The sequence below is a fragment of the Penicillium angulare genome (assembly GCF_028827245.1).
Source record: "Penicillium angulare strain IBT 27051 chromosome Unknown utg000004l_segment0_segment0, whole genome shotgun sequence".
NCBI lineage: Eukaryota > Fungi > Ascomycota > Eurotiomycetes > Eurotiales > Aspergillaceae > Penicillium > Penicillium angulare.
In genome coordinates, this window is record NW_026623163.1 from 2,803,255 (window position 1) to 2,824,122 (window position 20,868).

Here is a 20,868-nt window from a genome sequence, read left to right on the forward strand (position 1 = left end):
TCAGGACGACCCTTCAACAAAAGTAATGAACTTGTTTACTCCTTCTTGTCCTCCGTGAACCCGTCTTCCGCGAGGACCTTGGCCTTGTGCAGAACTTGTTCACTAGGCATCACGGGGCTACGGCCAAGCTTCAGCTGACCGTGCTCAACGCCATCAATCCAGGACTCGGCATAATGAGCGTCATGTACATCCTGCCAAAGGATCTTCACCTGTAAGGGATCTTCGGGGCGAGAACCCTCTGGATCGCCGATCTTCACATCCACATCCATGAGGCTGCTGTTGTTCAGGATCTCCTCAAGTTCGGCGACACGGGCTCCACGCTTCTCCTCCAGCTCCAGTGCTTGGTTGAAGGCTTCGCGGCGGCGGCGACGCGCCGCCTTTGTGAGGTATCCAGGCTTGTCGGAGCGCTCGAGCAGTCCATTTTCGATGGCTTCTTGCTGGATACCCAGGACAGCCGCAATGTCTGCAACAGAGGTCGCCTTCTGGTCCATCAAGACACGGGCGCGCTCCTTCTTCTCCATTGTTTGACCAAGTCGCTTCTTGTTGATTCTGTCGAACTTCTCTGCTTCAACGGGATCCCTTGGTCGCTTAGCTGTGAGGTACTCTTCTGTTACAGTGATCATCTCTTGGGGCGGAGCGAGCTGTCGTTGCATTGAAAATTCACGGAGCAGGTGGTATGCACGCAAGCCCAACCTTGAGCTGCTGAAGTGGACGGAGTAGTATGGCACCCACATATCACGACGGAGCTCGGCGGGTATGGTTTTCTTGCCATGGTAAATCATCTGGCGGAGGACGTTGTTTTCCTAGGGAAAGAGAAAAATTGGTCAGCATGTTGCTCCAACGACATATAGTTATTGGTGTCACTGCTAGGGAATGCTCAACAGTCACTGCTCACCTCCAAATACCGAGTCAGCGAATACACGACCTGCTTTGTGCGCACATTATGGTAGACAAAGATGTCCTTGCCATGTGTGATTGCGTTCAGCGCCTTTTGCAATCGCAGACCCTCGCGCTTCGCATACTCCTTGAATGCATTGGAATTGGGATCACGGATCTTCCCCTGGATTGTAGTTTTGGGATCAATTGGTGGTTTGCGGATAAATTTCGACAAGCTCGCAAGTTTGGTCGAGTCCAGGATCTTTTGGACTGGTTTGGTAGTTGACGAGGCCATTCTGGCCTATATGTGTGTGCGAAAGCACCCAGGGGTCCGATTGGGCGCAACGTAAAGGGATAACGAGTTGAGGCTGGGATGTTGGATCGAGAGTCTGTGTTGACGGTGAAGTCGAAGTCAGAGGTGGATTTTTTGACGGGGCCGGCTGTTGTCTTGGCATTTCTTGCTCTCCGCACTTATCAGTCTGCTCCAGGCAGTACTCCTTGAGCCCACGTCCTTCTAATTTCATAGCTCACCACCATGTCACTTTACTGAGTGATCCTCCGGCCCTCTCGGACTTTTACCCCCGTCTCCAGCAGACTCGATGGATAGCTCGGTCGCGGACCCGGAACATGAAACGGGCTCTCGCAAAGACCGACCGTGGCTCTATTCATCGGTATGGCATGCATGCACCCATAAGGGGATGAGTGGAATCAGAGAAATGTCCTAACAATAATCTAGAATCGCAAACTACGCCACCTGCATGGCATCTCCGTGCGTAACTTGGTAGTTACGCGACCAAAAAATCGAGCGCGTGGAAAAACAATTGATGACGACGACATCCCCAATGCCCTGCAATCGCCGTCAAAGATCCTCGCACAGAATGAAACCCGCTCTTTACATCCTTCGCGTTCCTTTACCGAACTCAAGTCGCACGCGAAGCAAGATGGCCATGCAAACCCGACGCCCGAAAAGCGCAACCCACGCCGTCGCAGCACCCTTCCTTGGAACGACCCCAACCCTCGGACACGGCAAGTTAGTCTAGAAGACATTACGAAAACGCGGATGGCGGACACATGGGCTTCGATACACTGTGATGGACTTGACGGTCCAGTCTATATCACCGAAGAAGTGACTAGGACTACCAATCCTACGTTCCAAGCTTTTGACCTGAACTTCTGCGGCCCTAGAATATCCCGGCAGGACAGATTGACGTTAAAGCTCTGGACCAAGACGGAGGCAGTCCCTGAGTATGTGTTGCTAGTAGAACTACAGCTAAATCTACGGTCACTGCAATTTCTGGGTAAAACCATCGAAAGCTTCCATCAGCCACTCCCTACGAACTCCATTCTGTTTCACTTCCCGGATGGAGTGTACACGAATCTGACGGATATCCCGCCTAGCGAGGCCCCTCTCAATGGTGCTGGTCAGCGATCTACCTTCGACGGAGTACCTCTGCCTACTTCCTCCTACGACGCATTGATGCGATTGGCAAACTTAGACGAATGTATTCAAGATGCGCTGGCGACTCGAGAAAAACTGGAACATCAAATTGGTGATATTCTCAAAGGGAATGATGGTGCGTTGGCTACTGCGAGTGACGCGTCGAAGGCACTCGATCGTCTCAATTCTATCAAACAAGCAGTTGCTGCCGAGCGAAAGCAATTTCGAGTCACTTCGAAACGCAAAGAAGACTTATTATCAAGTATCAAATCTCGGAAAGAAACTATGAATCAAGGCCGCGTTTCCCAGGATAAAGCTCAACGTCACCTCCCCGACGCACAGGAAAAGTTGGTCTCTAGTGAACAATTGCTAAACTACAACTCGGAAGAGACTAAGGGTCAAGTCCGGCGTATAGCCGAAGACCTTATGGTTATTTATCCCATTGAACCTGTTCCTGATAAAACACTGGCTTTCACTATCGCCGGTCTCCCTCTTCCAAACTCCCACTTTGACGATATTAATCGTGAGGTAGTCGCAGCAGCACTTGGATTCACCGCTCACCTGGTATACTTGCTATCATTTTACCTCTCGGTGGCTATTCCTTACCCAATAAGCCCCAACCAGTCAACCTCCTTGATTCAAGATCATATATCCCAAGATCTTCCACAACGAACATTTCCCCTATACCCCGTCAGCGTGCATTACCGCTTTGAGTATGGCGTCTTTCTCTTGAACAAAAACATTGAGTTTCTACTCAATAAATCTGGCATCCGAGGCTTGGATATCCGGTACACTCTTCCCAATCTCAAGTACCTCCTCTATATCTTAACAGCAAGCACCTCAGAAATACCAGCTCGAAAAGCAGGTGGCATTCGAGCACTTCTTTCTGGTCGGATGACCCCGACGCTTTCTCGTCGTGGGAGTGTCGAGAGTGCAGCATCTGGTGAATTGGTTCAACCGCGGAAAGCTTGGGATTTAGTGTCCAGGATGAACGGGAATCTTAGTTTGGCTCATGGGAGAGGGAAGCCCGCAGTACCGGCCCCCCAGCCTCTATCTTCGCGTGCTGTATAGATTTTTTTACTTTCCTTTCTTTCATGGTCCCGGTGATTAATGGCAATCGAGTTGCTGTATACAATGTATAGCGTACATAGCATATTGAGCGAATTGGTGAATACATGGATGGGGCTCGGAGTAAGTAGTATTGCATAAGTATCAAATATTATTTGACAATTCGGACCCCAACATGAGAAGGCTTTACGGCTAGTATGATAAACATACGAATACTAGATATGCATAATGTTGGGTACGAAGACAGGTAACCTGCATTCTATATATTACATATCACTTATTAGTAGTATGATGCTTATCACCTCTGTCACGCTCACGATGATAACCCTCTACGGTCTACCTATTTAGCAAAGGCCATGGATGTAACTATCACAGTTTCAATTACCCCGCAGGAGGAGATACTATTATACAATGAAATTCGGTGGCTGGACGAGAGCAATGGGGCTTTTACGTAGACGCCGCGGTTGAGTTTGGTATGACCGTGATAAGACAGGATTTGCAAAGGTTTCAAGCTCTTTAATGTTTTTCCTTTTCTGCTCAACTTCGTTCCTTCCAATATCTTTGGTCTTGTTCATGATTTTGGTCTTTAATGTTGGTTTATTGTTAGTCCTCAATGGTCCAATCGGTTCTCGCTCATATAAGCAACAACCCCACCACCCCTTTCCTGCTTATCTTCGCTTTGCATCGGCTTTCCCCAGTATCCCGCTACCCACTCAAGCTGAATACGTCTATGTTTCGAGCCCAACATGGGACAAGACTCCAATAGCGTGGACCGTGACCTCGGAAAATCACCGTCGCCTAATAACCCACAGCATAGGCGCGGCTACCAGGCCTGCGATCCCTGTCGCAAGCGCAAAGTCAAGTGTGACTTAGGCAGTAAGATCAGCAATCTCTCATCCCACTTGGGACGGTATATTATTTTTTTCTTGTTCTAGCTGACTGATCACAAAATCCCGACATCTCCAGGCGTTGATAATCCTCGACCACCACCTTGTGTACGATGTCGACGCGAAAGCAAGAGATGTGAATTTTCAGCAACTCGTCGCAAGCGTAAACTCTCCGAACCTCCGCAGGAGGCCGAGGAGCCTCCCATTCTGCACCGCGACAAGCGGATGATGATCGGTGAGGTCGCTGCGAAGAAAGAAGCCTCTAACGATGAATCTACATATATTCCCTCTGAACCGTCCTTTGATAGTGATGGATACCGAGCTCGCCAACGCTGGCCTGAAGCACCACCAGTACCACCAGCACCGGCAGCAGCTGCGACTGCGGCTGCGGCAGCTTCCCAGCGATACACACCGAGTGCACCCATAGCTTCACCCGCTCGTCATTTTCTGGAATCGAGGAACCCGCGCATACCTATACCTAATTACTCGGGTAATGAGAGGAGCTCAACCTCGGGATACGGAGGCCCGCCTATGTTAAATCGTACTGCAGTGGAATTATTATCGCCAGCCATCACTAATACACACGATGCTTTACATTTGCTCTCCGAAGCAGCGGGGAGAACAGAAGATATGAATCGCTTTGCTGCGAGGCAATCGGTATCATCATTCAACTCTGGCCCTTCTCCTCTCGCACACGTCAATTCTCCAGGGAATCTGAGCGGATCTTTCTCACGAACTCCTCGATCTGGGGTGTCTATCGGTGGTGGTGGATTTCATCAAGGCGGGGGATCGGGTATGCCAGATATTCAAATGTCCGGTGGCACAGGCAATGCGGATGAGACAGGCAATACTCCAGACCCAGGGCATGCCGATGCTGTTCGTGCATGGTCGCGACTGCGATTTGTACGTGCGGGGTGGATGACTGTCGAAGAAGGCATGGATTATGTGGCCTACTACTACGAGAACTTAGCTCCAATGAGTCCAGTGGTCACTCCGGACTACTCTCAACCCGCCAAACATCGCCTTTTGCTCACTGAAGAACCGGTCTTGGCTGTGACGATTCTAACAATTGCTTCGCGGCATCTAAAACCTAAGGGTGACGGTGCTAGCACACGGGCATTTTACATCCACGACCGCCTCTGGTCATATCTGCGTGGCATGATCGAACGCCTTTTCTGGGGTCAAGAAAAATATGATGCTGGAGGTCCAGGTGTCGGCCGACCACGTTCCCTCGATCTCGCGCCAACGTCTGGTAGGCCCAATGCTAAAGGAAATTTAAGAGCTCTTGGAACCGTTGAAGCTCTATTGATCCTTACAGATTGGCATCCCCGAAACCTTCACTTCCCTCCAGGTGACGATGAAAACACATTGTTAGATATTGATGCTCAGGGTCAAAGCGGTGCCGATAAGGACTTAGATCCTGATGGCGAACAGACAAAGACATCACCTGAAGGTAGACTTGCTTTCCAAAAATGGCTGGAGCCGGCTTGGCGATCAGATCGGATGTCCTGGATGCTATTGAGTACCGCGCAAGCTCTTGCTTTTGAACTTGGTGTATTTGATCATAAAAGCGAGCCGAAGGCTGCACCTGAATCCCCTGCGGAACATACACGCAAACAACGCCTACGAAAATTGATTTTAGTATTCATTACACATAGCAGCGGACGACTTGGCATTCCATCAATGCTTCCCTTGCCCGAGTGGGGCCAAGATGTTCCGGGCAATAATTTCGATCCGAAAGATAGTGATCCGGATATTGATAGGATGCAGGATTGCTGGATGGCTATCTCAAAAATTGTCTATCAGGCCAATCACCAGCTTTTTGCATCCAGTGAGCAAACTACAGAATTGATCAAGAGTGGGAGGTATCGCGAGCAAATCGACTGGTTCCAGCCTCAGTTGCGAGATTTCCGGCAGCGTCTCGATCGTGTAAATCGTGAGTCCTCGATAAAAGAAATAACTAATTCTACGTGCTAGAAGACAACTAACAATGAATTAGTTACGTCGGCTATGCGAAGTGTATTGTTGATTGAATACGAGTATACGCGTGAGTCTATCAGAATCGGGCTGGATAAATCGGAATCCCATCGCTACCTGCTAATGCTACATAGGATTATATGTCAATTCACTTGCTTTACAGGCTGTTGTCGATCGCTGGACGAACATGTCGAACGAATCTGCTCAAACACAACCTGGGCGGTCCGGCCCTGGTCTTTCACCGGGCAGTACTACATGGTTCCGGACATTAATGGAGCTCTACCGAGTAAATGAACAATACATACAGGAAGTCGTGGATGCCTCACGCAAAATTCTACAAACCGTTCTTGAAGGACTCGTTCCGGAAGGGCGCCTGAAGCACGCTCCTATTCGCACATTTTTCCGAATTCTGTCTGGCATGATCTTCATTCTGAAGGTAAGTTCCACAGTGGCAAGCATATATTTTTGGAGACACGCCACTGACCCCGCGGTTGCAGACATTTACCCTTGGCGCTCGTGAGGACGACGTGCGAGTCTCTCTAGACCTTCAAGACCGGACTGTGGAGGCACTGCGTACTTTCGTTGTCGATGACGTGCACATCAGTAACACTGTCGCTCGACTGCTGCAGCTTTTGACGAGTAGCATTCGAAACCGTTTCCTTCGTTTTGCACCTCATGATCGCGGTGTAGATGGTGATGGACAGGACCGAGGCTCCGCACCAGTTTCGCGAGCTCAGTCGCCACCGCGCGAAAGTGTTTCGGGCCGCCGTGATGGACAACAGACACCTTGGTCATCCACACATGATGCAACGCCAAGCGGCATGGGATATGTTGATAGCACCGGCGGACAGCCGCCAGGGACGATTGGATCATCGCACGACCCTCTTGCCAATATTCCTGCGCAAACGATCAACTCATCAAACATGAACGTATCATTTATGCCGCCACCTCCATCCGTCTATTACAACTACTATGATTCAAACTCGTCATTGCCCGCCAATGATCTCGAGCGGTCGTCATCAAATCATGCAATGCCCTCACAAACCCCCGGGGATAGCACAGGAGCAATTACTGGTCTCCCAGATTGGTTTGCTCTTCCTCTGGATCAATTCTTCAACAGCTCCACCGCGGTGGTTGATCAAGGTCTGGGTGGGACCGGACCAATGCTTGGCGAGTTTGACATGTTAGAGGTTTTACTTAACGAGGGTTATGACAGCAATGCTCACGGGGAAGGCGAGTCGGGGGGACCATTGGGCTCCCAGTTCCTACCGTGATCTAGCTGGTCCCTGATCATCAAGAACCCAGCCTTCCTGGGATAATGCATGGAACCGTGTGACAAGTACCTTTTTATTTTATTTTTTCTCTCTTTTATTCCCCTCCATTTAAACTATTATACCCCTGCGGGATCGACAATTCTGGCGTCCTCGTTCTGTTTTCGCGTTATAGTGGGATGAAGGTTCCGATTCGTTGGCGTTGCACTCTGGTTGAAACACGTCTTGTCTCCTGCCATTTCGATCAGTCGAACATTATATTTTCCCAAGTGGTAACTTAGAGCCCCTGGATCATATGAGAGATCCCTCGATTTGTTTCAATTCATTATGTTTATCTGTTCTATTCCTTCGAGACTGTAGTATCCCGTAGCCGTCGAGATTAAGGGTCCTCGTCTTGCCCCCGCTCGGCCTCCGTCGGGTCTCAATATGGCGGGGCCGAGTTTCATGTCGATATATGAAGGCTAGTGGACACTTCACATGCTGTTATGCTAAGCCTCGATTGAGCCAAGGCTCCAACGTTATCGTAACTTGTTAGCCCCTGCTTTTTAATCTAATCTACCATATTTCAGCCGCGCGAAATAAGACTCTCGGGGTGGCTTGGAGTTTACATGATCCTGATGTTTTAATGTAGGCGGGGTCCAAGAGAGTACCCAACAATGCAAAATGTGAAATGGGGCCACGATAGACTCTACTTGCGTGCGGTAGAAGAATCCTCACTTGACGCTTATGACTAAAGCTGAGTACTTTATGGTGTGCCAATTGCATCTTGCTCTGGCCCACGTTTGGCCCCCGGGCCTAGCTAAACTTTCTATTTTAATACTTCACACTTCATGTACATCCTGAAAAATGCCTAGAGATGAAAGGACGATCACTTCTGGAATCTCTGTATACTTTCCCTCTCCAGTTCTATCCGACTAGTCGATCTATATCCTTTTTGAACCGTAGCAAAGGTACAATTCAGCCTTGTGACTGCATACATGTATGCACGTCTCCTACTACAGCGGTAGCCATACCACAACCACATATGCCTACTCGGGTAAACCGATCCTGGAAGGATTCAATTGCCGAGCCTGTCGCCTCTTGATTCCTCTCGTGCGGGGACATGAAGCTCTTTAGAGCGGCAACATTTGAAATCGTACGTGAGATTCTTCCCGCACTGCAACCTATCACGACTATGTAAGATAGCAGGTGCGATCGCACGTTTACGAGTCAGGGTTCTTCTGCAAGCCATCGTCGATCTATCTGATGAAGAGTTGATCTCCACCGAATTGGGTTATTGTGGACGTCTGATGATCGTCCTCTGGAAGGATCTTCTTTCTGTCCGGAACTCTGATGGTCACTTACGATGATACGAGTATACTCTGATGAGAAGGGTCACATCGGCCTTGCGATCGGCATCGGTTCGTTCTTAAAAGTTCATTCCGTGAGGATTGTATACTCGGATTAAACGCGGATTGCGGTGATGGTTGCGAGATTTGTACGGAGAAGTTGTCATAGAACTAATCTGCAGGGTCTAACGGATATGCAGGGCCGATCTGTTACGGACTCCGGTCGGAAATGTATGTAAGAGGGTTTTATGAATGGTCGATATTGGTCTAAATTGTTCTATTCTTCTTGGCAGCTTGAATCTTGGTGATTTCTTGAGAATCTACTGTGGAATAGATTGTTCGCAATATCGACACAATCTTAGGCTGCTGAACCAAGATTTCCGTTTGGATCAGACTAGATCCTCCAAATTCTGGCTGAAATACAAATGGAAACTTAGTGACCCATAATTATATCATGGTACTTGGAAGTTTCGGGGGAGCACCCTGGGGCTAGGAAGGAGTATGACGCTCCGCGTACTATTATGGAACCCTTCAATTTCTTTTAGCATTCAGGCACACCCAATAAACTCAGGTAACTCTGTATACATCCCAAGGGTTTTAGTTTTGAAAGTTCTAGTTGATTAATTCACCCGTGGTGTTGCTCATCCAATAAAAACTCACGTTCACGTTTTGTCTGATCATCACATCCAGGCACGATGCTACCTCGATTACAGAGGGGCAAAGTCTACGAGATGCTCGTTCAGGCAGTGATTGGCTGAACTTGGAGATAACGGGACACGATCGCCAGGGGACTTGGCACCTTTGCGCGAAAGCTCTGGCTTAATGAACAGGGTTTCCATTAATGCATTCTCAATGGCTCCCCCGAACCCCACTCCTCCTGGGCACATTGCGCCGTCGGAGACGGCGTATGGGGATCGTCAGGGCTCTGCCGAATGGGTGACAAGCTTCCATCAGACTTCTCGTGTTAAACTGTGACCGGACTTCTCCGTGATGGGAATCAAAATCAATGTAGCTTTTGGTACTGCAGAAACACCTCCTGTGTCATAATCGCTGGCTGTTTTCCCCCCGCCTCCAAGGTGCATTGGTGGGCCACTCTAGCGCTATCAGACCCCCCATCCATCCATCAGCCCCATTTGGCCCTCACGAAACGCGGTTCCTCCACTTCCGTGATTCCTCTTTGGTTCTCTACCCCTGGTGGAGAGTTCAATCCGTCGTTCCATCTGGCTGGCCGATGGACTCCGTGGTGATCTCGAAGTTTACGGGTCCGAGATCCCTGCATTTTTTGGATCGGCAACGATGGTTTCCCTGAAGAGCAAAATCTCCTTCTCCTGGATCGTGCCATAGCTACCATCATTGGTGCCATTTATTCTTTGGATCCTTTCAAGATAGAGAAGCATTCGAAGAAGTATAAAGAACCCTCGATGTCCGGCCGTTTTTGGTGGTTCTTCATCCACTCATCACCAACTTTCCTCGATTCCATTCTTTTAGAGTCGTTCTTTGAATAAACGCCATCATGGTTGTCTTCAGCAAGATCACTGTTGCCCTCGCTGGCCTCGCCTCTGTCACTTCCGCTGTCCCCACTGGAGGCAAGAAGAGCTTCAGTATCAACCAGGTTTCCATTCCTGCTACTAAGACCAAGAACTTCGCTGGCAACTACGCTCATGCCATTGCTAAGTATGGCGGTAACGTTCCCAGCCATGTCCAGGCTGCTGCCCAGCAGAGTGGTGCTGCTACCACCACTCCTGAGTCCAACGACGAGGAGTACCTCACCCCCGTCAACGTCGGTGGTACTACCCTGAACCTGGACTTTGACACCGGCTCTGCCGATCTGTAAGAGGAACCTGCATATCCAATACACAGAAATGTGTCCATAATCTATCAAATGCATGACAGCTAACCCTGTTCATAGGTGGGTCTTCTCCGAGCAGCTGCCTTCCTCTGAGCAGTCTGGCCACAGCGTCTACAAGCCCAACAACGGCACCAAGCTGGCTGGCGCCTCTTGGTCCATCTCCTACGGTGATGGCTCCTCCGCCAGCGGTGACGTCTACAAGGACACCGTCTCCGTTGGCAGCGTCAAGGCCTCCGGCCAGGCTGTCGAGGCTGCCTCCAAGATCAGCGCTCAGTTCACCAAGGACCAGAACAACGACGGTCTCCTGGGTCTTGCTTTCAGCTCCATCAACACTGTCAAGCCTAAGGCTCAGACCACTTTCTTTGACACCGTGAAGTCTTCGCTCGCTTCTCCTCTCTTCGCTGTGACCCTGAAGCACAACGCTCCTGGCACCTACGACTTCGGCTTCATCGACAAGTCCAAGTACACTGGCTCTCTCGCCTACGCTGATGTCGACAACTCTCAGGGCTTCTGGGAGTTCACCGCCGACAGCTACTCCGTCGGTTCCTCCAAGGGCAGCTCCATCAAGGGTATTGCTGACACCGGTACCACCCTCCTCCTGCTCGATGACGACGTTGTGTCTGCCTACTACAAGCAGGTCCAGGGTGCCCAGCAGGACTCCTCCGCTGGTGGTTACACATTCGACTGCTCTTCCAAGCTTCCCGATTTCACTGTCACCATCTCCGGATACGATGCCGTTGTCCCCGGTGACCTGATCAACTACGCCCCTGCCTCCCAGGGCTCCTCCACCTGTTTCGGTGGTATCCAGAGCAACTCCGGCATTGGCTTCTCCATCTTCGGTGACATCTTCCTGAAGAGCCAGTACGTTGTCTTCGACTCCAACGGCCCTCGCCTTGGGTTCGCCGCCCAGTCCTCTTAAGTTCGTGCAACTCAAGTGTTGATACATGATGATGCTCTTTCCTGCTGCGAGGAAAGGATCGATGAGTGTATGAGTGAAGGATAGCTAGCGGGGCTAGCTTGGTATGATTGAGAGGGAATGTTGAACATTTTCACCTCCGCCAAGTCTTGGACGCGGCTTGGTTTGTACATGGTGTCTTTGACAATGCGTGCAGCACACAGTATATACAACGCATTTGATATAACTCTTTTCTTGTCTCATTAGATTCGTAGCCTGTAGATATAGAGGTCTCGGACATAGTATTTACCATCGACTAGTATTACTATGCTAATCATCGGGTAAACTGCATCAAACTTATACTTTTTACTGGTGTTCTCAATTACGGTAAACGCTCGGTTAGGACTTGGCTGCGGACTTCGTTCAATTTTTGGGCAAGTTTCTCATGATAAAACATTCCGTAGCCAAAATCCGTACATGTTCAATTTATATACCTTTTTGGAAATCATGACACTATTCACAACTACGGGTTTAAAGTACAGAAAGCCAACCTAGCCTCAGATGGGCGTAGCAATTTACCAATTGGCGTGGTAATTGCCTTGTGCGCGTGCTTCCTCCGACTTGCAAGGCTCGTTCAAGCTGTGGAAGAGAAACGCCAGAAATCAGCAGATATGGGCTTAGTAAACCCTTAAGATAAGAAAACTTGAAGGAAAGAAAGAGATTGGATAGTAGGTAGGTGGCGCCCGCACCCTGCTAGTCCCTAGGGGCGCAGTGATGTAGTACTTAATAGTAGTAGAAATGTATATTAAGTTCTACTTACTACAACTTGAACTCCAAGTCTATCTCTAATATAGTTTTCAACATGATTTTCAACGTGTTTTTCGGCGTGGTTTTACTAATATAGCCACGTCGAAGACACATTAAGATAGCCATATTAGTAAACCACGTCGAAGACCATATCGAAAACCAGTCATCAGAGAAGATGGCTATGGCGGCCGGCGGGAGGGCAGCCCACCAGCATTAGAAGGCGGCGGCGGCCCGCCTATTACTATCATCCCGGTAAGGAAGTAATATCTCTAAAGTGTACAGTCTTAATCAGCCTAATCAGTACTCCAGATTATGCTCTTCTCCTTTACACCTTCCTATAATCTACGGATTATAGCAGCCTACTTCGACAATAAGCGAAACTGTCTGATTGTCCGCGTGTCTCGAAATCATCCCGTACGAAAGCCAGAGAATGTGGAGGAAGACAAAAACACTCGTTCTTTATTTCTTCCAAGGTTCGTTGGTTTCTGGCTGAAATCGGTCCTGCAGATACTGAAAAGCGTTTTCAAACTCGGTCATTAATGTATAACCCTATTGCTAGGATCAAGTCTGTAACAGATGTATTAGTAGATACTGGTACGGCTACAGACTCAGTCTGGATAAAGAGTTGGCAATATTATAAATAAAGAACGAGTGGGGGAGCATCATGATGTTGTCTTCAACTGAGAACAAGATTGTAAGTATACAGACTATATTGGGGGCTCTAAGTCCAAAACACCATCCAATATAGAATCCGGGGTCACATCGGCTAAAACTTGGGCAATGGCATCTCTATTGCTTCCATAATTGAGACTCCGGTCGTTATCAGGTGAAGCAACAATAATACGATGTCGAAAAACCTTTCGAGCAGCCAAGGCTACAATTGAAGGTGTGAGGTAATCAATGCCATGCAACGGAGCAAGTAGCCTAAAGGAAATAGGTGAGCAAAGTCCCCTCCCGGTGATCTAGTGTATCGTACTTGGCGAAGTTTCCGAATTGATTATTTGCTCGTGCAGATACTCCTCCAGCAACCGCACGACTGAGACGTAGAAAAACTACGATGTCCTGAATATACCTGACCACTTCAGCGCTGGTCGTTACTGAGATAACGGCTTCACGTAGGTGGTCCATGGTCTGCGTGGGTACAATGTGAGATAGATGGTAGAGCATGGCGAAATCGAAGACTTACCATTTGGCCGACCTTCGCTGCTTTCTTCTGCCGATATTTGGGTGTGTGAATCACAGAGGATGCAGATATTTGGCCATCAGAAAGCCAGTCATTTTCTTCAAGATACACATAGCCATTCGCAGCTTCGTGGAAATGCGAGATGAAAAGTTGGTCCCGCTAAAAGGACGAGGTTAGGATTGAGCCAAATCATGCATTGATATTGAAAAATACTGACCAGATGCACGTTCAATGACAAATTCTGCCCATAGTAGTCCTGTATCACAAGAGGTACAAACATAAAATCTTCAGGGGCGTGAAGAAGGCCAACCTCTGTAGCCAATTTTCGGGTTCGCATTAACTTGAAAAGTTAGTGGGTTTCTAATATAGAGTTGGGATGGACTATCTACTTGTATAGCCTGGACTTGGATATCTTCATTGCTTAAGTTCAGATTTTTGGCAATAATGATGTTAACCACGTTTGGTTCGTCAGCCTGTCTACTAGGGATTGGAGACTTGCTGCGCTCCTGGTGTCCGGTTACATAGGATGAGACATTGCTGGACTATAACAATTAATTTATTGCAATGTTAAAACTGCCTTGTGGCATTTGAGAGCCTGAGAAAAGAGAACATACTGATCCAGTTTTCACCCTTGAGTATGGCGGGTGTGTTTGGGCTTTTCGGGCATCGGTAGTAAGAATCTCATTGTGAATTTCCTCTATCGATGTTGCAAAGCCACAATCAACAATGCTGTACGACAGATTGAATGTGCCCGAGCATATCTGTAAGTCAAATTAGTGTTAATTGATTGAAGAACATGATTTTTAAGCAAACTTGATACCAGGGCTAGTTCCTTAGCGAGATCATGGATAGCGTCGCCAGTGGTTTCAATCAGGCAATGTTCGCGGGCAGCCAGACACAGGAAAAGCGCAACCTCTAGATCCGAGAGCTGTCGTGCAACATCCTCAAGAGTCGTTCCATCCATTCTTGAGCTCCATGTACCCGAATCCGGACGATTCGACTTGGATGAGGACTGGAAGAGTGGAGAACGCCAGAAAGCCGGGGCCATCTGATGTTGAGTCGATGCCTGAGTGCCTTAATGGCGGGACATCAACAGCTGTCCCAAGTTGGACTAGCGTATATTCCCCCCGTTGCGCAGCTGCTCTCCAATTTGGCCCGTCACTCAACATCAACACGGGGACATGGGTGCTTGGTCTTGCTAAGACCAGCTTCTGTGACCTTCGCTATTCCTGGAATGGCGCCCTCAAACCCCCTTGCAAACTGGGAAAAAGTCGGCGATAGCTTCTATCGCAAAATCCCTGTATATGACGCCATCTTTGACGAGGACGTTGAGTTAGAGAGCTACATCGTCACAGGCGCGCCGTGCGGTGGAGTCATCGGTATGGATCCTGCATGGTCATTAAAAGGAAACTTCATTTTAACGAGACTCCCTTGTAGCACTCCATCGCGACGAGAGCAAACCGATCAGGTTGCGGGATACGCAGACTTCCCGATCGAGTATCGACATTTATTCTTGTTCGGGAAAGCTAATAAATCGCATTAACGTAAGTCAAATCACATCAAGTACCTGGCCCTTCGACAAATTTTGACAAATGCTGTTATAGTGGGATCAAGCCTCTATTCGTGGAATCGGCTGGTCCGACAAAGAGGAACTCTTGGTTGTTGCCGAGGATGGCACAGTCCGCCGCTATTTCGGTTTGGATGGCGACTTCACTTCTTTTTCTCTAGGCAACGTAATTTATTCCTTCCATCGACGCTGTTCCTTAGCTCATGCTAATAATCGCAGGGTGCGGAAGAATATGGTGTTCGAGCCTGTCAATTTTGGGCATCTGGCCTTGTGGCATTGCTTTCCAACAATCAACTGATTGCGGTCTCCAAGTATGATGAGCCACGACCAAAGCTTTTAGCCCCCTGCCCTGAAGGCGAGGTCTCCTCGTGGACGGTGATCCCACCTGCGCAGACCCTTTCCCGCTCCGTTGAAGTTCTACTCGCGGTCGACCGAACACTTTACCTGATCGATTCCACTGAGGCAGAGGACAAAGTCCTCCAGGATGGTCCTTTTAAGCATGTGAGCATGTCTCCGACGGGTCTCTACGTCGCTCTTTTCACCGCAGAGGGCAAATTATGGGTTGTCAGCAACGACTTCCAGAGTAAGATTAGCGAATATGATACGAAGTCTCGGGTTCCTCCTAATACGGTGAATTGGTGCGGAGATGATGCGGTCATTCTTGCTTGGGAAGATGAAATCCATTTAATTACAACTGATGGAGCTTCATCGAAGTACGCATCTCACCCTACCTTTCCCCCTGACTGCAACTAACAATTGACTAGATATTACTACGACGACCGTGTGCACGTTATACCAGAGTTTGATGGGTCCCGTCTTCTCACGAATGATACTTGTGAATTTTTGCACAAAGTCCATGATGTCACGGAAGATATTTTCAGACTTGGTTCTTCCTCCCCTGCCTCGGTGCTCCTTGACTCTGTGGATCAATTGGAGAAGAAGTCTCCTAAGGCGGATGAGAACATCCAGATGATCCGCTCAAGTCTCCCTGCGGCAGTCGACTCTTGCATTAAAGCAGCAGCTCATGAATTCGATGCTTACTGGCAAAGACGTCTTTTGAAAGCAGCATCGTTTGGGAAATCAGCCCTTGAGCTTTACAATAGTGACGAATTTGTCGAGATGACCGAAAAGCTTAGAGTCTTGAGTGCAGTCAGAGATTATCAGATAGGCCTACCATTGTCATATGAACAATATCTTCGTCTCTCGCCGGAAGGCCTCATTGAACGTCTGATTAGTCGTCATGAGTACCTCCTTGCAATCCGGGTATCTGCTTATCTCCAGATTCCTGCCGATCGGATATATGTTCACTGGGCAAGTCAAAAAGTTCGAGTTTCTTCGGGAGACGATGAAGCCGTGTGTAAGCTCATCGTTCAACGACTGGAAGGGAAGCCGGGGATCTCTTTTGAGATTATTGCGCAAACAGCATACGATGAAGGTCGGTCTCATCTAGCCACGCAGCTTCTAAATCACGAGCCCCGGGCTGGCAAACAAGTGCCATTATTATTGAACATGGAAGAAGACGAACTCGCCCTCGACAAGGCTATTGAGAGTGGGGACGACGATCTCGTGAACTACGTACTCCTACACCTGAAGAGCAAGCTACCGTTGGCAAGCTTCTTCCGAATGATTAATACACGACCTATGGCGTCTGCACTAATTGAAACTGCTGCACAGGACGAAGACACCGAACTATTGAAGGATCTTTACTACCAAGACGATCGTCCTATCGATGGTTCCAATGCTTTAGTGTCGGAATCTTTACGAGAAACGGACCTTGAACGCAAAGCTGAGAAGCTAATCCTAGCATCTCGTTTACTAGCGGACTCAAAAGACCCGACAGTAGTCCTGCAACAGAAACTGATTAATGAGGCTTCTCAACTTCTGAAGGCACAAGAATCATTGGACAAAGACCTGGCGGATCGCTCGGAATATCTGGGCCTTAGTTTGAACGAGACCGTCTACAGGCTTATTCGAGCCGGGTATGGAAAACGAGCACACAAGATACAGAGCGAATTCAAGATGCCCGAGAAAGCCTACTGGTGGTTACGGCTTAGAGCTTTGGTGGCCAAACGGGACTGGGGTGAACTAGAGGAGATTGGCAAGAACAAGAAGTCCTCTATCGGATGGGAGGTAAGAGCTCTCAATTACAAGCTGCTTTTTTTATTATTCTCACACAAGGTTGCAGCCATTCTATAATGAGGTCCTGGGCGCCGGAAACACAAAACTCGCTTCAATGTTCGTCCCTAAATGCACGACCTTGCCAGTCGCGGACCGAATTGAAATGTGGATAAAGTGCGGGATGGTCGTTAAAGCGGGAGAGGAAGCACATAAGGCAAAGGATATTAACACTCTTGAAATCCTCCGCACCAGAGCGTCTGGGCCGGCAGTCACAGAAATCGAGCGCATGATCAGCCAGCTTAAACCAAGGAAATAACCTTGAAAACGAAACGGAAGTGGAAGGGCATTATGTTCAGGTAATCTCATTATCTTCGTCAATGAGCGCAGGATCCTCCGCTGTCACATTCGTTGAATGAGCTGCAAATGGGTTGGGTTTCACTTGTGCTGGTGCAGTATCTGTCATCTCATCATTGTCCTCGTCATCGTCATCTTCGGCAGCATCGTCTTGTTGAAGGGCGGCAAACCTAGCCGCTTTCTTGTTCAGATCTTCCCATTCAGCCTAGTGCGAGGATCTTTGTTAGCGCATGTACATTCAATAAAGATGGGTAGCTTGTTGGAATTCATACCCTTCGTGCTTTGGTATTCTTTTCACGACCAATACTTTTTGACTTTTTGATTTCCAATTGGTCAAAGACCGCCTCCGCTCGGTCCATGCCCTTCTGCTGTCGCAAACGCTGTGCTCTAGACAACTTCTTTTGGTTATTCTTCTGCTTCTTTTGAATTCCCGAAGAGGCACGATCGGCCAGGATAGAAGGACGTTGAACAGTAGGCGATTCAGCCCGAGGGGCAGAGGTAAGAGACCGGTCTACATCCAGACTCGGGGATGCAGCTCGACGAGCCGCCCGGGTGTTGGGTGCTCTGGCTGATAATAGTTAGCACTATGACACAACCTAGTAATAAAACAAGTGATTCAACGTGCAACTTACGTTTACTTTTGGCCATGGTGGAATTTGTTTTGAGCAAGATCTGTGTGGGGACATGCTATCGATAAAAGAAAATTTTGCGGAGACCGAGATGCACCTAAAACGCAGCCCCGGATTGAAAAGCAAAAGCGTTTGTATACTCCCAAGCCTGTCCTTCTCCACTTTCAGACTCATCCTTCCGGCTTTCTTGCCACTATCCGCTAGATATTCACAGCCCATGCTCACCAGGCCTCTTTCCTGCTGCTGTGGCTCTTTCGGTTTTCTCTTCCGCCATGAATGTTCACAGAGAGGGAAATACCATCTCAACTCGCCCCATCCATTACGCAAGCGCAAACAGCCACAATGAGACAGCTCTCACAGCGTTACAGAATAATCAAGCTTTAGCCTACTCTCTTCTCGCCCTATTCTCCATATACTTCCTCCTCGATCATTTTGGCTTTGCGCCTTTATCCATAATCCGGCTCGCTTGGAACGTTCTTGTTCTCGCAACACCATCGTGGATCATCGTTGCATTGGATACACGCATGTCGCCATCCGATTCTTCTCCCACCGGTCATTCCCCGATGACATTTCAGTCCAAGAATGAAGCTATGCAGCGCATCTTTGGCCTCGACAACACATCCTTCCCTACCTTTCGCCGTACACGATCTCTCTCAGGCCTTGGAGGCGCATTACTGGGCCACAACAGAGATGCTGTCCCTCCTGGGTTGGGGAACTGGGATAACTCGTGTTATCAAAATAGTACAATCCAGGGGTTAGCCTCTTTGAAGACTTTGGCGAGTTTCCTAGAACGAAATCTGGAGGCTTTGTCAGAGAAAGGATCGTTCTCCACGCACCAAGCGCTCAAAGGAATCATCGATCACCTAAACAGCGCATCGAACTATGGCTCCAAGCTGTGGATCCCTGCAGATCTCAAATCCATGAGCAGTTGGCAACAGCAAGATGCCCAGGAATACTTTTCCAAATTGGTGGACCAGATTGACATCGAAGTACAGCACGCCTCACGGGGTCAGACAAGGAATCTGGGGTTGAAAATGGTTGGCCGAGAGGAGAACATATTGAAAGAAATTTGCGAAGACAATATGGAGATTGATGGGAAAATGGTGGAACAATCGTCACTCCGTAATCCACTTGAAGGGCTACTTGCTCAACGAGTAGGTTGTATGAAATGTGGCTGGACGGAAGGATTGTCACTAATTCCGTTCAACTGTCTTACTGTTCCTCTTGGTGGACAATTCGAATACGATATACGCGAATGCCTGGATCAATACATGACACTAGAGCCGATTGAGGGGGTGGAGTGCGCTAAGTGTACGCTTTTGCGCGCGCAAGAACAACTCAAAAATCTTATTAGTGGCATGGCTGGTGACGAGACATCCTCCGATGATTTAAAAACACCTGGATTGTCCGACGCCTTGAGGACTTCTGCACAGACACGACTCGATTCTGTTTTGGCTGCCCTTGCAGAGGACGATTTTACAGAGAAAACTTTGGTTGAAAAGTGCCATATTCCATCCAAAAACCGAGTCTCTACGACGAAATCCAGGCAGGCAGTCATTGCACGAGCACCGCAGTGTCTGGTTGCCCATATAAATCGAAGTCTTTTTGACGAAATGACGGGCATGCTCAAAAAGAATTATGCGGCGGTCAAATTCCCGAAGCACATGGATTTAAATGATTGGTGTCTCGGTACACAAACCGGAGATTCTAGCGATGCACTGGAGCAATGGGTCACGAACCCTTCAGAATCCATGCTTCCCTCACCTGGCCAATCACTTCGTCTCCCCAGCAGACAGTATGAACTCCGAGCGATCATAACACACTACGGCCGACACGAAAATGGCCACTACATCTGCTACCGCAAATATTCGACGACTGAGTTCCCAGCTGCTGTTCCCGATGAAATTCTCCAGGCAGAAGGCGACAAGGTTAAGTCAGAACGTTGGTACCGACTGAGTGATGATGATGTGCAGATGGTCAGCGAGGGGCACGTCATGTCTCAAGGGGGTGCTTTCATGCTTTTCTATGAAGCCGTGGAAGACCATCTACCCCCACAGCCTGAAGTAGAATCACCTGAACTCATTTCACAGGAGACAGCCGAGTCAATCTCCAACTTCACAATGTCCGAAAGCATGTCCGTCACCAGCACTATCACTGATGCTGATTCTGACACCTCTCGCGCAACAAGTGTCTCCGCCCCTGATGATACATATGTCTACGCTGAGGGTACCAATGCGCCAATTCCCCCTCCCAAGGCCTCTAGTACGTTGGATATCAAATCGCAGAGTTCTCTCGAAGACTTGGCGTCGCCTTCCATGGTCACCGCATCATGATTCTTTCATCCTTTATCGGTCCCACTTGATCTTCATTGTTTCCTACGTTTTTTCCCCTACGACTAGCGAAGCCGCAACGTGCGGTCAGTCACTGCATCATGATGATACCCGAGGCACATTGAAATTTAATTTGGGGCGTTCATATGGAAATATCGAGGCTACTTCACCCTGTATTATTTCTATTGGTGTATTTTGTATTCTATGCATATCAAGGTAGTCTAAATAATCTTCTTGGGCCACCAACGAGCTCCACTGTCTACTTATCTACTCTCGTGCTTCGAAATGGCC

At 48.6% G+C, this 20,868-nt stretch overlaps 8 protein-coding genes across 8 annotated transcripts; 5 read left to right on the top strand and 3 right to left on the bottom strand.

The window, feature by feature from the left end:
- Positions 1–35: 35 nt before the first annotated feature.
- Positions 36–1,171, bottom strand: N7478_004992 (mitochondrial 54S ribosomal protein mL67; the record flags this gene model as incomplete). The annotated part of the gene is made up of 2 exons (XM_056921206.1): positions 36–803; positions 896–1,171. The coding sequence occupies 2 exons, from the start codon at positions 1,169–1,171 to the stop codon at positions 36–38; spliced, it is 1,044 nt and encodes a 347-aa protein (XP_056779243.1).
- Positions 1,172–1,475: 304 nt separating this feature from the next.
- Positions 1,476–3,385, top strand: N7478_004993 (putative UV radiation resistance protein (UVRAG); the record flags this gene model as incomplete). Its single annotated transcript, XM_056921207.1, has 2 exons — positions 1,476–1,547; positions 1,613–3,385. 2 exons carry the CDS (start codon positions 1,476–1,478, stop codon positions 3,383–3,385), a joined length of 1,845 nt encoding a protein of 614 aa, XP_056779244.1.
- Positions 3,386–4,128: 743 nt separating this feature from the next.
- Positions 4,129–7,520, top strand: N7478_004994 (uncharacterized protein; the record flags this gene model as incomplete). Its single annotated transcript, XM_056921208.1, has 4 exons — positions 4,129–4,258; positions 4,349–6,205; positions 6,381–6,682; positions 6,744–7,520. The coding sequence occupies 4 exons, from the start codon at positions 4,129–4,131 to the stop codon at positions 7,518–7,520; spliced, it is 3,066 nt and encodes a 1,021-aa protein (XP_056779245.1).
- A 2,838-nt stretch (positions 7,521–10,358) lies between these two features.
- Positions 10,359–11,613, top strand: N7478_004995 (pepsin-like aspartic protease; the record flags this gene model as incomplete). Its single annotated transcript, XM_056921209.1, has 2 exons — positions 10,359–10,675; positions 10,755–11,613. 2 exons carry the CDS (start codon positions 10,359–10,361, stop codon positions 11,611–11,613), a joined length of 1,176 nt encoding a protein of 391 aa, XP_056779246.1.
- A 1,707-nt stretch (positions 11,614–13,320) lies between these two features.
- Positions 13,321–14,627, bottom strand: N7478_004996 (uncharacterized protein; the record flags this gene model as incomplete). Its single annotated transcript, XM_056921210.1, has 6 exons — positions 13,321–13,527; positions 13,583–13,738; positions 13,797–13,919; positions 13,969–14,121; positions 14,194–14,340; positions 14,400–14,627. 6 exons carry the CDS (start codon positions 14,625–14,627, stop codon positions 13,321–13,323), a joined length of 1,014 nt encoding a protein of 337 aa, XP_056779247.1.
- A 186-nt stretch (positions 14,628–14,813) lies between these two features.
- On the top strand, positions 14,814–17,580 carry vp16 (tethering complex subunit VPS16; the record flags this gene model as incomplete). The annotated part of the gene is made up of 6 exons (XM_056921211.1): positions 14,814–14,958; positions 15,017–15,123; positions 15,184–15,312; positions 15,366–15,859; positions 15,911–17,276; positions 17,332–17,580. The coding sequence occupies 6 exons, from the start codon at positions 14,814–14,816 to the stop codon at positions 17,578–17,580; spliced, it is 2,490 nt and encodes an 829-aa protein (XP_056779248.1).
- A 36-nt stretch (positions 17,581–17,616) lies between these two features.
- N7478_004998 (Alb1 domain-containing protein) lies at positions 17,617–18,266 on the bottom strand (the record flags this gene model as incomplete). Its single annotated transcript, XM_056921212.1, has 3 exons — positions 17,617–17,823; positions 17,891–18,186; positions 18,251–18,266. The coding sequence occupies 3 exons, from the start codon at positions 18,264–18,266 to the stop codon at positions 17,617–17,619; spliced, it is 519 nt and encodes a 172-aa protein (XP_056779249.1).
- A 253-nt stretch (positions 18,267–18,519) lies between these two features.
- On the top strand, positions 18,520–20,580 carry N7478_004999 (ubiquitin-specific protease UBP1; the record flags this gene model as incomplete). The annotated part of the gene is made up of 1 exon (XM_056921213.1): positions 18,520–20,580. The coding sequence occupies one exon, from the start codon at positions 18,520–18,522 to the stop codon at positions 20,578–20,580; it is 2,061 nt and encodes a 686-aa protein (XP_056779250.1).
- Between the last annotated feature and the right edge of the window lie 288 nt (positions 20,581–20,868).